Genomic DNA, 13,505 nt, shown 5'->3' with positions numbered 1-13,505 from the left:
TCCAGATCTGTGAGTTAATTTGACAGCTCACAGGGTGTTGTGGAGTCTCCTCTGTGAGACAGGTACCCTAGGGCGAGCCAGCTGGATTGTGGATGCTTACAGATTTGGCTGCAGCTTCCTGCTGGGTGTCATCTGTCTGCACGCTCTGCCGCTGCATGGCTAGATTTTTTTTTTTCATCCTCCTGACATCATGTGGCTGAGCAGTTTGTGCCTGGCAGGGTTTGTCTTTCCAGGTCTGCCATCAAACTCAGCCAGCGAGGTCCTAATCCGGCATGGCACTGCTCCCAACGCTGGCACCGTTGGCATCCCGCGTGGGAAACCGCAGGCCGCTAAAACTTCCACAAGCGTCATAGGAGATCGCTGCACTCCTACACACGGCTGCAGAGGGGAGGAGAGAGGTGGCGGGGGGAGCCGCTGCCAGCGGACTTGTTTTGCTCACACATGGAGAATGTCCCCACTTCCACCGCCGGCCTGTCACTTCGATTGCGCGCTCGATGCGGGATCGGCGCTTCCACAGGTTCAGGCATCTCTCCGCCTGTTGCCGGCAGTTTGACTTGGACACCGACGCAAATCTGCAGCGGGAAGTGACAGCGACGAGTCCGCGCACACTCACGCGCCCATCCATATTCTCTGGCCCTCAGTTCTGCCGTGAACATTAATTGTGAAAGACAACAATTCCACCCAAAGAGCTTTAGAGTTTAGCATCGCCAGACAGGCCTGACAGGGTTACCGGGGTTTCCACAAAAGCACATGATGATAAGTGCATATGTTGATTCTCAGACTTCAGGAGGGGTCCAGTGGACTCCATTCAGCCCCCGAGAGAACGCACAGACAAACTCCGACACTGCCCGTGATGGGCTGTTTTCCTCTCTGTGCTTCTGGACTCTCAGGGGGTAAAACGGTACCAGGATTGGTGACCTGTTCTTTTGCCCAGGGTTGGATCTGACTGACGGAGAGAGAGGCAGAGCAAGAGAGTCAGGCAGGTTGGTCAGCCCCAGGATGAGAGCTCACACCAGGGCTGCAGGTCACGAGAGTTCCTCCACCTGTTCCATGCCACCACTGGCCTGCCGAGTCCCTGCAGCCACCTCTGCGGCAAGAAAAGGAAGATAAAACACAGTGAGAGTGAGTAAACAGGAGAATGAGAGGAAAGAGAGAGAGAGAGAGAAAGCCATTCATTGTAAAATAATAATACCCATTGGGTAATGTGCGCTCCATGGCCTGGGATGGCAAGGATGGGGAAACATGTATCATGTGTGAGTGTGTGTGTTTGAGTCGACCCTGGTGGGTATGTTTTGTAAAGCTTATCTCAGACCTCCTACTAAACACTTTGTGTTCACTAACCGCTCCAGGAGTCAAGAGCTCATCTACAGTCAGCACACTGAACAAGGCCTGCACATAATTCAATTCACTTTTTGTGAAGGCCAATCATATAATTTTTTTAGAATATGTCATGTTTGCAAGTTATATAATATTAAAGATTGATTTAATTAAACCTAAGGGTCAGTTGTCTGGATAAAAACTTAAGCCAAGACACAGGCAGAAACATTTTTTTTTTTCTTTTTTTCAAGTGTTCATTTTCTAACACCTTATCTCTTTGTGTCTATAGTTTGGAAAAAATATATATTTAAAGGCCATTTTCTCGAAATGAGTTTTTCTCATGCACTGAGCCAGAAATCTTAACTTATACACACCAAGCGTTCCAATGTTATCCCTTTTCTGAAGGTATTCACAGAGGGGTTTAATATATAATTTACCTGATATACATTGACCAAAAACATGTTTTTTTTGTGTTTTTTTCTGAATGTTGGTCTTGGCTACAACAACAACAAAAAAGCTGTTGAATGTATTCAAAAAACTGGGAAAATATATAAATGTAATTTACAGTTTTTATTAAATTAAAAATTAAAGTAATTTTTAACACAGCGATCACTTTTTTCCCTAAGTGTTTTCTACATTTTCCATGATTTCATGCAAATTACATACATCATTTTGTCATAACACTGCACACTAATTTCTCTAATCCAAGGTTCAAGCTTTCAAAACATTAGCACAGATATCTACAGTAAAGCTGTGCTCTCAGATGCTCATGGCATGTTGTCAGATGGCATCATATTGAGCTCTGCTGGGTTTGTAATGCACACAGCACAGGAAATGCAATTTACTAAATGTTGTTCGATCAACTATCATGACCTTGCTGTTTGTAAAAAATGGTCCTCAGTCAAAAACCAGACCAGATATATAATGAGGACCCTGGAGAAAAAGTTGAGAAAAGATCAAGAGCAGACCCCAAAAATTAAGAAACCGATGTCAGTCTCTACAGTTGTAAATGTATAGATCACGTACGTGTGCTGACGCTGGTTTCATGAAGCTCAGCATTAACTCTAATAGAGATGATGATGCTGAGAGACACATTCTCATTACAGCAATAACAGTCCTGTCTGCAGACCCTTCTCACACTCAAAATACTGAATAAACAGTATACTATTTATAGGCCCATTAAAATGGATTTTCTCGTTCTTACTTCTACTCTTCTTACTTTTTTTTTTTTTGCTACTGAAAATATAAATATTCTTTTTTAATAAAACACAATATTAATAAAAATGACACATAATACATTCATGCATTTTAAAAGGAAATGGGGATTGTTAGTATGTCAATATGTATTTTAAGTAAAATACAGAAGTGCTAGACTGAATCAGTAATATCATGATGCATTTATTATTATTAATTTAGCTGTATTAGACTTTTCTGAAGTGAGTTGTGAAGTTTCAGATGTGCATAAGTGTACATAAATACACTGGTAACATTTTACAGTAAGGTCTTAGTTTTGCATTACTTTATGCATTAACTAACATTTTTTCCCCCTAACATAATCTAACAATAAGCAATATAGATTTTTACAGCATTTATTAACCATTAATTGAAATGATTAAATGCTGTTTAAGTATTGTTCATTGTTTGCTCATGTTAACTAGTGTAGTTAACTAATGTTAACAAATTAAACCTTATTGTAGAGTGTTACCAGTACACAAATGTACAACTGATTAATTCTTAATAAATTTCCACTTATTAACACAACTTCATTATTACATTTAAATACAAGAGATATAACCAGATGGGGTTATATTTCACAAATAATTACAATGAAATGGCAAGTATCAGACTGAATTAAACATGAAATTTTGATGTATATGACTGAAATAGTATTTCCTTGTAAAACATACTACATTAATTTTTTTTAATGGGTTTGTGATAATCATTAGTTATTTTAAGTCATTTATCTCTAAGCTAAGGTTCAGTCTCAATCTGAGCTTAAAAAAAAGATTTAGCTAAAATAATACTTTGTCTCCATCTAGTGCCAGTGTACCTTTGTGTTATTTTATTTATTTATTTTAATAAAGGACAGCTTTAATATAAAATAATATACACATAATAATAATAATAATAATAATAATGCGTCAGATATTTTTACAGTAGGTAGATAAAACACTGCATGTAATGTGAGCTTGTTTAAAAAGTTTTCTTGAAACCCAATGAAAGATCCATAGAATACATATAAATCACATTGAACATTTGATGTCTTTATGTGCTGATTGAATGATTAACAATAAGTATGTTCAGCACTCATATACCATGACAGAAAGAACAGTTGCTAAATTTCCTAAAACTACAGTGTACTACAAAGTACTTGGCTCGACCAGGCTGGAATTTATGGCCAGACTGCAAGTGCAAAAACACACAGGGCAAGGAGCAAAACATGGAAAAAAAAAAATACAAATAAAAAATGTTCTGATGAATTATCCCACACCCTGTTTTGTAAAACAGAAAGCAGTCCAGACTTATTGATCACAGGCCAGTGCTGCAGGGAGAAATCAGATACTTCATGTGGGAATTGGAAGAAGGCCTGGTTTTATTATATAACCTTTTATTCTGACACTTGCTATTAAAATGAATAAATAAAATACTGTTATAAAGTGTATGGCTGCATCAGAATTCCCATACTTTCAGAATATGTATTGAATTCAATGAACTTCTCAACTCTCTCACCAAACCAAAAAATTTCTTCCTACATCACAATAATTAACGCCAATATCAGTACATACATTCAGTCTCAGGTGTTTAAAAAAAAAAAAAAAAAAAAAATATCATCAAACAAAAAAACTCCAATATAAATAAAAAAAAAAAAAAAAAAAAAAAAAAAAAAAAACCTAAGCTAAGCCCAATGAAATTATACAAATAGCAGAGTGTTAAACGTTGTATAGATTCTATGCATTTCTCTTTGTTTAGAATATTCATTATAATAATAAAGGTAGCATCAAAACGTAGTATAAGTTATTAACAATAAAGAGCTATCACTGCAGACGTGTATCAGTGTACAGGGGGCAACAGAGAGGCCTGTGATCTTTGCAATTTTGGGACCATCACTGGTAGCAAAATGGATATATAGAGTCTAGTTAAATTATACATTTATACATATGTACTGATATTGGCGTTAATTATCATTTATTAATATATATATAAACCTTTTTTGATTACCTTTTTTTTTAATTGTGTATTAAAGTAGTAGTTCACTGAAAAAAATAAATAAAAATCATTTACTCACCCTTGTTCATGTAGTTGTTGTTTTCTATACATTGAAAGGCAGTGTTGTTTGGCCCTAACTGTTCTTTAAAATATCTTCTATTATGTTCTACAAAAGAAGAAAATTAATTATTTAGATTAGCTATTTGTTAAATAAAGGAAATATGCACCAAAAAGATTGATGTAAATCTACATTTGCTAATTAAACTCACTGGTTTCCTCGAAGTTTACATTTCATGTGACCTCAAAAAGGCTGTTGCTGAACGTGAAGGGACTTTTGATTTATATAGCCACTTTTATTTTGAAGTTCAGTGTGGGACTTTTATTTTGGAGTTCTTTTCTGTTATTGTTTGCGCGTGAGTAGTTGAAAAATGTGACTTACTTCTGTCTGTCAAATTCGGCAAAGAAACATTTCACTTTACTCATTTACATTTCTCAATCATCAGACGTTGAGGAAAGAAAAGATTTGGCAGAATAATAAATATCATCGTGTAGGTCTGTCGGATTGACCGTCATCTTGTGATGATGGAAAAGATAGTTAAGGGTAAGTTATGTTAATTGTGTTAAGTATAAGACATTTTAGACGTCTTTCGTTGCCGTTAATACAGATCAAATGATTCAAGCATTAAATGTGTATTAATATTTACACTAGCCTATTTCAGTGCTTGTCTATGGTTGTGATTCAAAGCATAAACGTCCATTAGCGATATTCAGTTAAATATATCGATTTAGCTTTACTTGACGCTTTCGAGTGAGGTCACTGACAACTGAATTGAAAAAAAAAAAAAAAAAAAAAAAAAAAAAAAACCTTCATATGTCTTATTTAATTTGGTTCCTTTTGTTTATTTAATTGTGATTTTCAATTAATGTCACGGTATTTGTTACTTCACAGATGTTGGTGATATTCAGTCCAGACTGATTGATCACAGGCCAGTCCTGCAGGGAGAAATCAGATACTTCATCAGGGAGTTTGAGGTCATTACATAACTTTATTTTGATAATTGCTTTTTCAATGAATTGAGAACATATATATGGTTGCATTCAAATTTCCACACTTGTCAACTGCTGTGTGTTCTTTAGGTATAAGTCATTGGTGGCATTGTCATTTTAGTCGTATTTTCTTTGACTTGTGACGTACTGACAACAGCCAAATTCATACCAGAAATGTTTGTTTCCTTAGGAGAAGCGTGCTTTCAGAGAATGCCGTCTGCTTGAAAATCTGAATAAGATGACGTCGGACACAAATGAACATGATCTGCCACGGTGCTCTGAGAGTATGCATGAGAAACTATGTGATGCTCTCACACGACGTAAGTCTCATCATTTATAGTAGAGAGTGTGATGACGTGACATGGAGACAGGAAAGAAACTTGTGTTGAGTACATCTTGGGTAATGTTAAATATTGTGTAATAAAAAGTCTGCACTATTTTGTCAGTATAGTTAAAAATAAATATATTTTAATGCGTTAAAGGAATAGTTTTCATTTTCTCTTAAAAATGAAAATTTGCTGAAAATTTAGCTACTCACCCTCAGGCCATACAAGATATAGATTAGTTTGTTTCTTAATCAAAACAGATGTAGAAATACTGTACTTTACTTGCTCACCATTGGATCCTTTGCAGTGAATGGATCAAAACAACTGAAAAAAATATCCCAATAATCCACAAGTAATTAACATGACTCCAGTCAATTAATTTACATCTTGTGAAATGAAAAGCTATGTGTTTGTATTAAACACATTTAAACCGTCACTTCTGGCCAAAATACAAGTCCATAATAACGCTTCCTCCAGTGAAAAAGTCCATTGTCTGTTGTCCTCTCACATCAAAATACACCGACTTATTTGTTTAGAACTTTTTACAAATGGTGTTTGATCTGTGTGTATTTCCCTCCTGACTCAAACGAGACAACTTTTTCAATGGAGAAAGCAATATTAAGGATTATGAACTTGTATTTTAAATGGTTTGAAGTTAAAAAACATTAATGATTGATTTGTTTATTACAAATACAATTAGTTTTTTTTGTTTTTTTGCATCACAAGGCGTTTATTGATGGACTGGAGTCGAGTGGATTAGTGTGATGTGTTTATCAGCTGTTTGAAATCTCATTCTGACGGCACCCATTCACTAACCCCTAACACTAATCACTCTGGTGGTGAGTAGTGATATATATACACACATATATATATTAGGGCTGGGCGATATGGCCTAAAAAAAAAAATCCCCGATTTTTTCACCAAAAATCCGATTTACGATTTAAATCGATTTTTTTTGCCCCCCCCAACAATATTCAAATGACAAAGAAATTGTTCAAAACACGTTTTAATATAATTCATTATTTATTATTTACCAGTCAAATTTATAACTGAGAAGATGATTTTTAAATTTTTTTATTTAATACTAGCCCATCATGCATCTAATCATCCACTCAGCGTTAAGAACTGTTAAAATTAAAATTGGCAACTACGCAGTGAGTCATTTTTTTCTTATATAAATTATTTGTAAATAGAGCAGACACTGTCTAACTGTGTCTACACTGGACGCGAGAGTTGTCCTGCTGCATCCCCCTGTGCTAAAAGTCTGTCTAAACTTGACCTCACACTACAGTTGCAAATCATCTGAACGTAGTGTCAGAACATTTCGTCATAAATAGAACGAGCATCAGTTTACTGATGGGGATCGTGTCGCATCACGCCGCGTCCAGTTTAGACAACATCACTGGGTTCTATTGTCGGATCGCACCACTCACGCCCGGTGTGTAGACATTGCATGCGTTTTTAAATGGGTTATGTTACAGCCCTGCTTGTTTTAAATTTTTTTATTAAATATCTGTATTGACTGCATGATCATATCATCGTATTATTTACTGCCATGAGAGCCACAAAAGTACAGCTTGGTGAGCCGTGCAATGAGCATTGCTGTAGGTTGCTTTTTGGCGGATATGCTGTGCTTGTGCTGCCGCGGTCTTGTTCATTTTGTAGAGCAAAACATTTCTCTCACTCAGTAGCGGAGTATGTTAGTGGAGTGGAGCGGCAACTATTTCCCTCCGCGTTCATTCCACACCGCTCCGCCTTCGTTCCGTGGCTAAAGTATTTACACCGCTCCGCCTTCGTTCCGTGGCTAAAGTATTTCAGGATGTTTGAAATGTTATGTTAATAACATAGCCTATATTAAAATAAAAAGTAAATAAAATAACAGTAGAGTTTCAAAGTGGCTTAGGCTATTGTGTGCAAACTTTTTTTTCCTACCACATGCCAAACTAATAACATTGTCAGCATTAAAAGGTATAATTGCTGCTTTCTGCTGGTGCAAATTTTGTTTGTAATGAAAATAGCAGTTCATTTTCGTCAGTTTTTTTATTGACAGATCGATGCATTTCTTACAGATTTCAAAATCAGATACAGATGAAGTATTGTAAGATTACATTTGTTTGAATGCATTATTGCGAAAGCGATTGCGTGTGAATGTGCTGTATCTGTTTAAATCATGCTTTAACCCAGAAATATTCAGTAAAAAAGAAAAGACAAACTCCTTGAGAACTAGCCTATAACTTCCCGCTCGGTTATTGCCGTCATTATAATCTTCTGATTTGAGAGATTCATCTGTATCAAGCTATATAGCTAAATATGTTTAACATGTGAATTATTGCTAAATATGCAGTTATATTACGGGCCGTTGGCATGAATTGTACTCGTGATGGAGCAGTGGAGGAGTGCTCTTGGAGCGAGTGAAAACCACGACGCTCTGACTTTTAAAAAACCCACGCCTCGCTCCAGTCAAAATCACACCGCTCTACTCCGCGCTCCGGAGAAACATACTTTGCTCAGCAGCATGTCTTTATGGCAAACACACGGAGGAGGGTTGAGCCCAATCGGAACAACGGGAGCCCTGAGTGGAGCGTCGGTGGATGTTAAAAAGAAAACCGATTTTCATTCAAACAAACCGATGTAAACTACATATATATATATTTTTTTTTTCCAAATCTGCTCCAGTGAAGAAACAGAGTCATTTAAAGAGGCTTAGACAAAAATGTGAGACACTGCAAAAAATAATAATAATAATAATAATTACAATTTTTATGAGTAAATGTAATTAGTTTGGATCAAATTTTAGTTATTTACTGTCCCTGCCAGTCAATTGTGGTTACAGGGTTTCTTTCTTACTTTCCTTTTTTTTTTTTAGTTAAATGTTCTAAAAGCAAGATTAGTGTATTGATGGTAATATTGTTTTGACATTGGCTTTTCTATTTGTAGTTGAAGCAGGGAATCATATGGCCCAGAGGATCCAGCAGAGGGAGCTAGAGGCTGAACAGGTACATGAGGAAAATCCAATAGCATCATTATATAGAGCAGGAGCTAAACTTTGTTGGAAGTTAGGTCTCCTGGAACAGGATTGAGCACCCCTGATATAGAGTAGCTATGTTTAGAATACTGCAGTATAAAATGCATACTGTACATTGTGCTTGCTTGCTTGTGCTTCCATTTTTATGCTTGACGTTTTTTGGTCGGACTGAGAAATGTTAAGACATTTTAACTAAAAATTCAAAATAACACTTTTTTTTGCAATTATAATATGAATTGAACTGAAAAAAAAAAAAAAATGTGTTAAAATTTACATGATTTAATCATATACATCAGTTCCATGTGAATCAGTAATTATATTATGAATCAGTAATTAAATAATTTGTTAAGGTAACTTGAAGCATGGAATTAAGTTATTTTTAAGTGACCCAATTAAGTAGTCTCAAAATAAATGTATTTGATTCCCTAACGGGATGATTTTTTAGTTAATTCAATTTGAGATATTTTAGTGTCACATCACTGAATAATAAGATTGTACTAGCTTGCTATTATATGATGGTTGCTTTTTTAAAGACCTTTGTGAATCCTTTGTTTCAAACTAGTGTTTCGGTGTTACATGATTTCAGTAAATGAGGCATATTATACAGACAGTTTATAGACAGTTTTTCTGATCACTAACTGTAATTGGCCATTAGTGATATTACATTAGCATTCCAAAATAATTACTTATTGAGAAAAGCAGCATATAACAATCTTACCATAAAATAACTTAATTCAACACTTTACTCTCTGAATCTAATAGATTGCACAGTTTAGAGAAAAGTAAAAAAAAAATTATTTGTGTGTAGATCACAAATGAAACAAATCCACTTGCTGAATTAAAAAGTATGATGTGGTCATATGACAGCAGTGTAGCATTCTACAGTTTGAAGTATTAATCTTTGTCTAATGTTTCAGTAACTATTTTAAAAATGGAAGGTGTAAACTATGTAGTATACAGTAGGTAGCATTCCATTGCCACTGAGTACTAAACACAGTTATTTAGCATTTTAATGGTCAAATTGCAAACAAATTCTTATGAAAGCTAATATTAAGTAATTGGCATATTGTATGTTGATGTGTGTGTGTGTTCAGAACACACATCTGCAGGTGTGTGCGGAGAGGCGGAAGCAGGACTGGAAGGAGTTCCTTAAAGAGCAGTCTCGGCTGAAGGAGGAGGTGGATGAGGAGCACGTTAAAGCTGTGGGCCGACTCAGTGCTCTATACAATGACATGAAAAAAGACCTGGACAAATACAGCAGCTTCTGAACCTTAATGAACTCTTATGTGTGTTTTACTTATGACATATTAATGTAGTCCAATTATTTCCTTTTTCCAATTAGTTGACACTGTTGATGATGACAATAAAGAAATATATTATACACAATGAAAATTCTGTCATCACTTACACTCACTTCTCATGTCATCGCAACCCTTGTGAAAAAGAAGTACATTTTAATACACTTAATACTTTAATACACTGAAAATTACTTCATTTCATAATTACTTCTAATGTTTTTGAAATATGATTAAAGTGTACTGCTTAATGTCCTGAAAAGAAAATATGGTAGACTAAAATAATAAGGGCTAGGGGCCAGTATTAGGGCCAGGGCCGGCACAAGCTCAACTACCGCTCTAGGCAAAACACTGTCCTGCCGCCTCCACTTCACACTCACAATTAAAGATGATCTTTAAGAAGCACGTGAAAGACTGGAGATTTTGTTTATTGATACAATTGCACTAAAATAAAAGCATACATAAGCATAACGATGAGTATACACATATACTTAAAAAACGACTTTTTTTGTATTTATTTTATTTGTTTATACTGTAACTTAAAGCAACAGCACGCAACCACTATATGGCTACAAATGCAAATTATGTATAAGTTTATGTACAGGCCCAGAGTGTATGAACAGGCTTAAAACGCCTTTCTACCTTCAGGAAACTACACACAAGGTTGTGAGACCCCAAGGGGCATGGTAAGTAGATATCGCAGCAACATAAACTTTTAAGGTAGAAGCCACCTTGTCATCTAATAGATGCTTCAAATGACTCAATACTTTTAGCACAGCACAAATTAACTGGGTCAAGTCCTTGATCCCCACACCAAGATGAGAAAATCCTCCAACGAGCAGCATAAAGCTGTCGTTTTGAAGGAGCCCTGGAGGAGACAGGGCCACACTCATGCATCTTGTAAAATCATGAGGAGCCAGAGATAGCCTGAATTGCAGGACTCTGAAATGAAAGACTTGACCCTGAAAGCTGAATCTTAAGCCCCTTTCACACTGAGATTCCAGATAATACACGGGTAATGTGTCCCGCCAATTGTTACCGGATCGTTAGATTTTGGTTCATTCACACTTCCAGTGATTTCCCGGAATCTGTTTGTGTGTTCACACACAACCCGTAAAGGTCCCGTAATGACACGGGACATCAGGATGTGACGTGTAATGTACGAGTCGAAAACGCTAGGCACGTTAACTTTCACTTAAGCTGGCGAACAATCTCAGCTTCAGCGTGGATAGTGAGGAGCTAACTGATCTCTGCTTCATTACAGTTTGCACATATTTTTTCATCGCAAATGTTGATCTTCAAAACACCTAGTAAAAGAGTTGCACAATAACATGCGTCATCACTATGACACACCCTTTATGGCATTGGTTCTGGCTTTTGTTCACACAGAGCTCGTAACGGGACTGAACTCGGCAATGTTACTAGGTCCCCAACCCAGGATTGATCACAGAATCAATTCCGGGATGTGTTTGCGTTCACACAGAAGGCGATCCGGCAATTTTCCAGGACCAACGTGCAGTGTGAAAGGGGCTCTAGAATCTTCCTGTGGTGGGGAGCAATGGGAACGTGAAAGTAAGCATACTTCCAAGTCTACACTCACTAACCAGTCACCTTTCATCACAGATCGAAGAACATCAATTGTGCGTAACATTCAAAAAGGAAGACACTTTAGGAACATATTGGTGTCGCAGATCCTGAATTGGCTGAAATCTGCCATACTTTTTTGGAACAAGGAAGTATGTCTAGTAAAAACCATCCCTCTGTCTGAGAGGGGAAACTTTCTCTATGGCTCCTTTCAACAACAGCAAACAAATTTCCATGGAAAGGGCCATTGAACTGGTTGTATCTTTGACATCTGTCAGAAGAATTCCTGAAAACTTTGGAGGCCGCCATCTCATTTGCAAAGTGTATCCCCTCTTTAGAGTCATCAGAACCCAGGGGTCGGATATTTTCCCAGTATATTAGGTGTTGTCTGACTTGACTGACTGAAGGGTTTGGGGTTTCTGCCCTTTGAACCTTGATGGTGTCTGTGAAAAAGGCGGCGTGACTGAGTCTCTTCGGCCACTCTGTGTTGCTGTGGCATTTGAAGTTGTGGACTGCTGTGGTGATGCAACTGCTGCTCTGAGCTTGAGTAGCGTGGGTGAGCTTGTGTCAATGGGGCCAAAAAGATGTCCCGGTAGAACTGGTAGTTCCCTCACTGTCTTCTTACAATCTTCAGGTAACCTTGCTTGAGCAAGCCATACCTGGTGCCGGGCTGTTAGAAGGGTCAAGTGAGATGAGTGTCCCAAGTTCACGTGTCACATGACCTATAGTCAACAGGGCTGTATGAACTGAGGTACAGATGGGGCAACATTCATTGACTCCAGCTGCAGCTGGCAAATAGTATTCTCCACTTGAGTTATGTAGGCTACAGACTAATATGCTTTTTTCAATTATGTGTCAGTACGACCACATTGTGCACTTGGCCAGCGTACATTGTCTCTAAATGCTTCATCTGGTGATACCACCAATGCTGCTAATGGCTGTTCAATTTCAGGTGTTCGACCTACCCCAGTAGAGTCAACCTCAGCCATTGAGGCAAGAGTGCGGGCTGTCTTTGACCTCCTCTTATAGGCACATTGGAGCCTTTTAATGCACTGGAGGGGCTCTGTACTGATTTACTTGTTCTTTATGAGAGTACCTGTCATTTGGTGACTACAAGTACTGTGTGCCTGCGCTGCTTTTGACAGGAGAAATACCAGATTGCCTTAGGCGGTGAAGTGTAAGAAACGTCTCAGGTTATGAATGTAACCATGGTTCCCTGAGTAGGGAACGAGACACTGCGTCCTCTAGGGGTCGCTATGGGGAACACCTTGTTGTGACCCGTGTCTGAAGCATACACTGAAAAAACACACCAACGAGTTGGCCTGCGACAGCCTCTGACGTCACTACCGGCGTGACTATAAACAGGCACCGGGATAACACGTCATTCACTTCTTCGTCTGAAGCTTGTGTCCGAAGCATGGCAGGGAGCTAGAGGACGCAGTGTCTCATTCCCTACTCAGGGAACCATGGTTACATTCGTAACCTGAACCTTTCCCTTTCAAGGGAACTTCGAACTGCATCCTCTAGGGGTCGCTATGGGGAACAGTATACTCACGCCGCCATGCTGAGGGGAGTGCAAGCCAGAATCATGGCGAACACTAAGTACCAACTCTACCATTTCCATGGGAGTTGCCCCTGGGACATTTAGACGGCTGTCTGTGACAGTACCCCTTACGGCCAAAGGGCCTAAGCTACATACCCAAC

General features: G+C 37.8%; 1 protein-coding gene across 1 annotated transcript; it reads left to right on the top strand.

Moving 5' to 3' along the window:
- Positions 1–4,915: 4,915 nt before the first annotated feature.
- Positions 4,916–10,308, top strand: LOC109075473 (biogenesis of lysosome-related organelles complex 1 subunit 5-like). Its single transcript, XM_019091377.2, has 5 exons — positions 4,916–5,125; positions 5,474–5,556; positions 5,762–5,891; positions 8,835–8,893; positions 10,017–10,308. The coding sequence occupies exons 1-5, from the start codon at positions 5,104–5,106 to the stop codon at positions 10,188–10,190; spliced, it is 468 nt and encodes a 155-aa protein (XP_018946922.2). The 5' UTR covers positions 4,916–5,103; the 3' UTR covers positions 10,191–10,308.
- The last annotated feature ends 3,197 nt before the right edge of the window (positions 10,309–13,505 follow it).

The sequence above is a fragment of the Cyprinus carpio genome, chromosome A24, assembly GCF_018340385.1.
Source record: "Cyprinus carpio isolate SPL01 chromosome A24, ASM1834038v1, whole genome shotgun sequence".
Taxonomy (NCBI): Eukaryota; Metazoa; Chordata; class Actinopteri; order Cypriniformes; family Cyprinidae; genus Cyprinus; species Cyprinus carpio.
The sequence above is the reverse complement of the archived record's forward strand: the minus strand, read 5'-3'. Positions and strand labels throughout refer to the sequence as shown.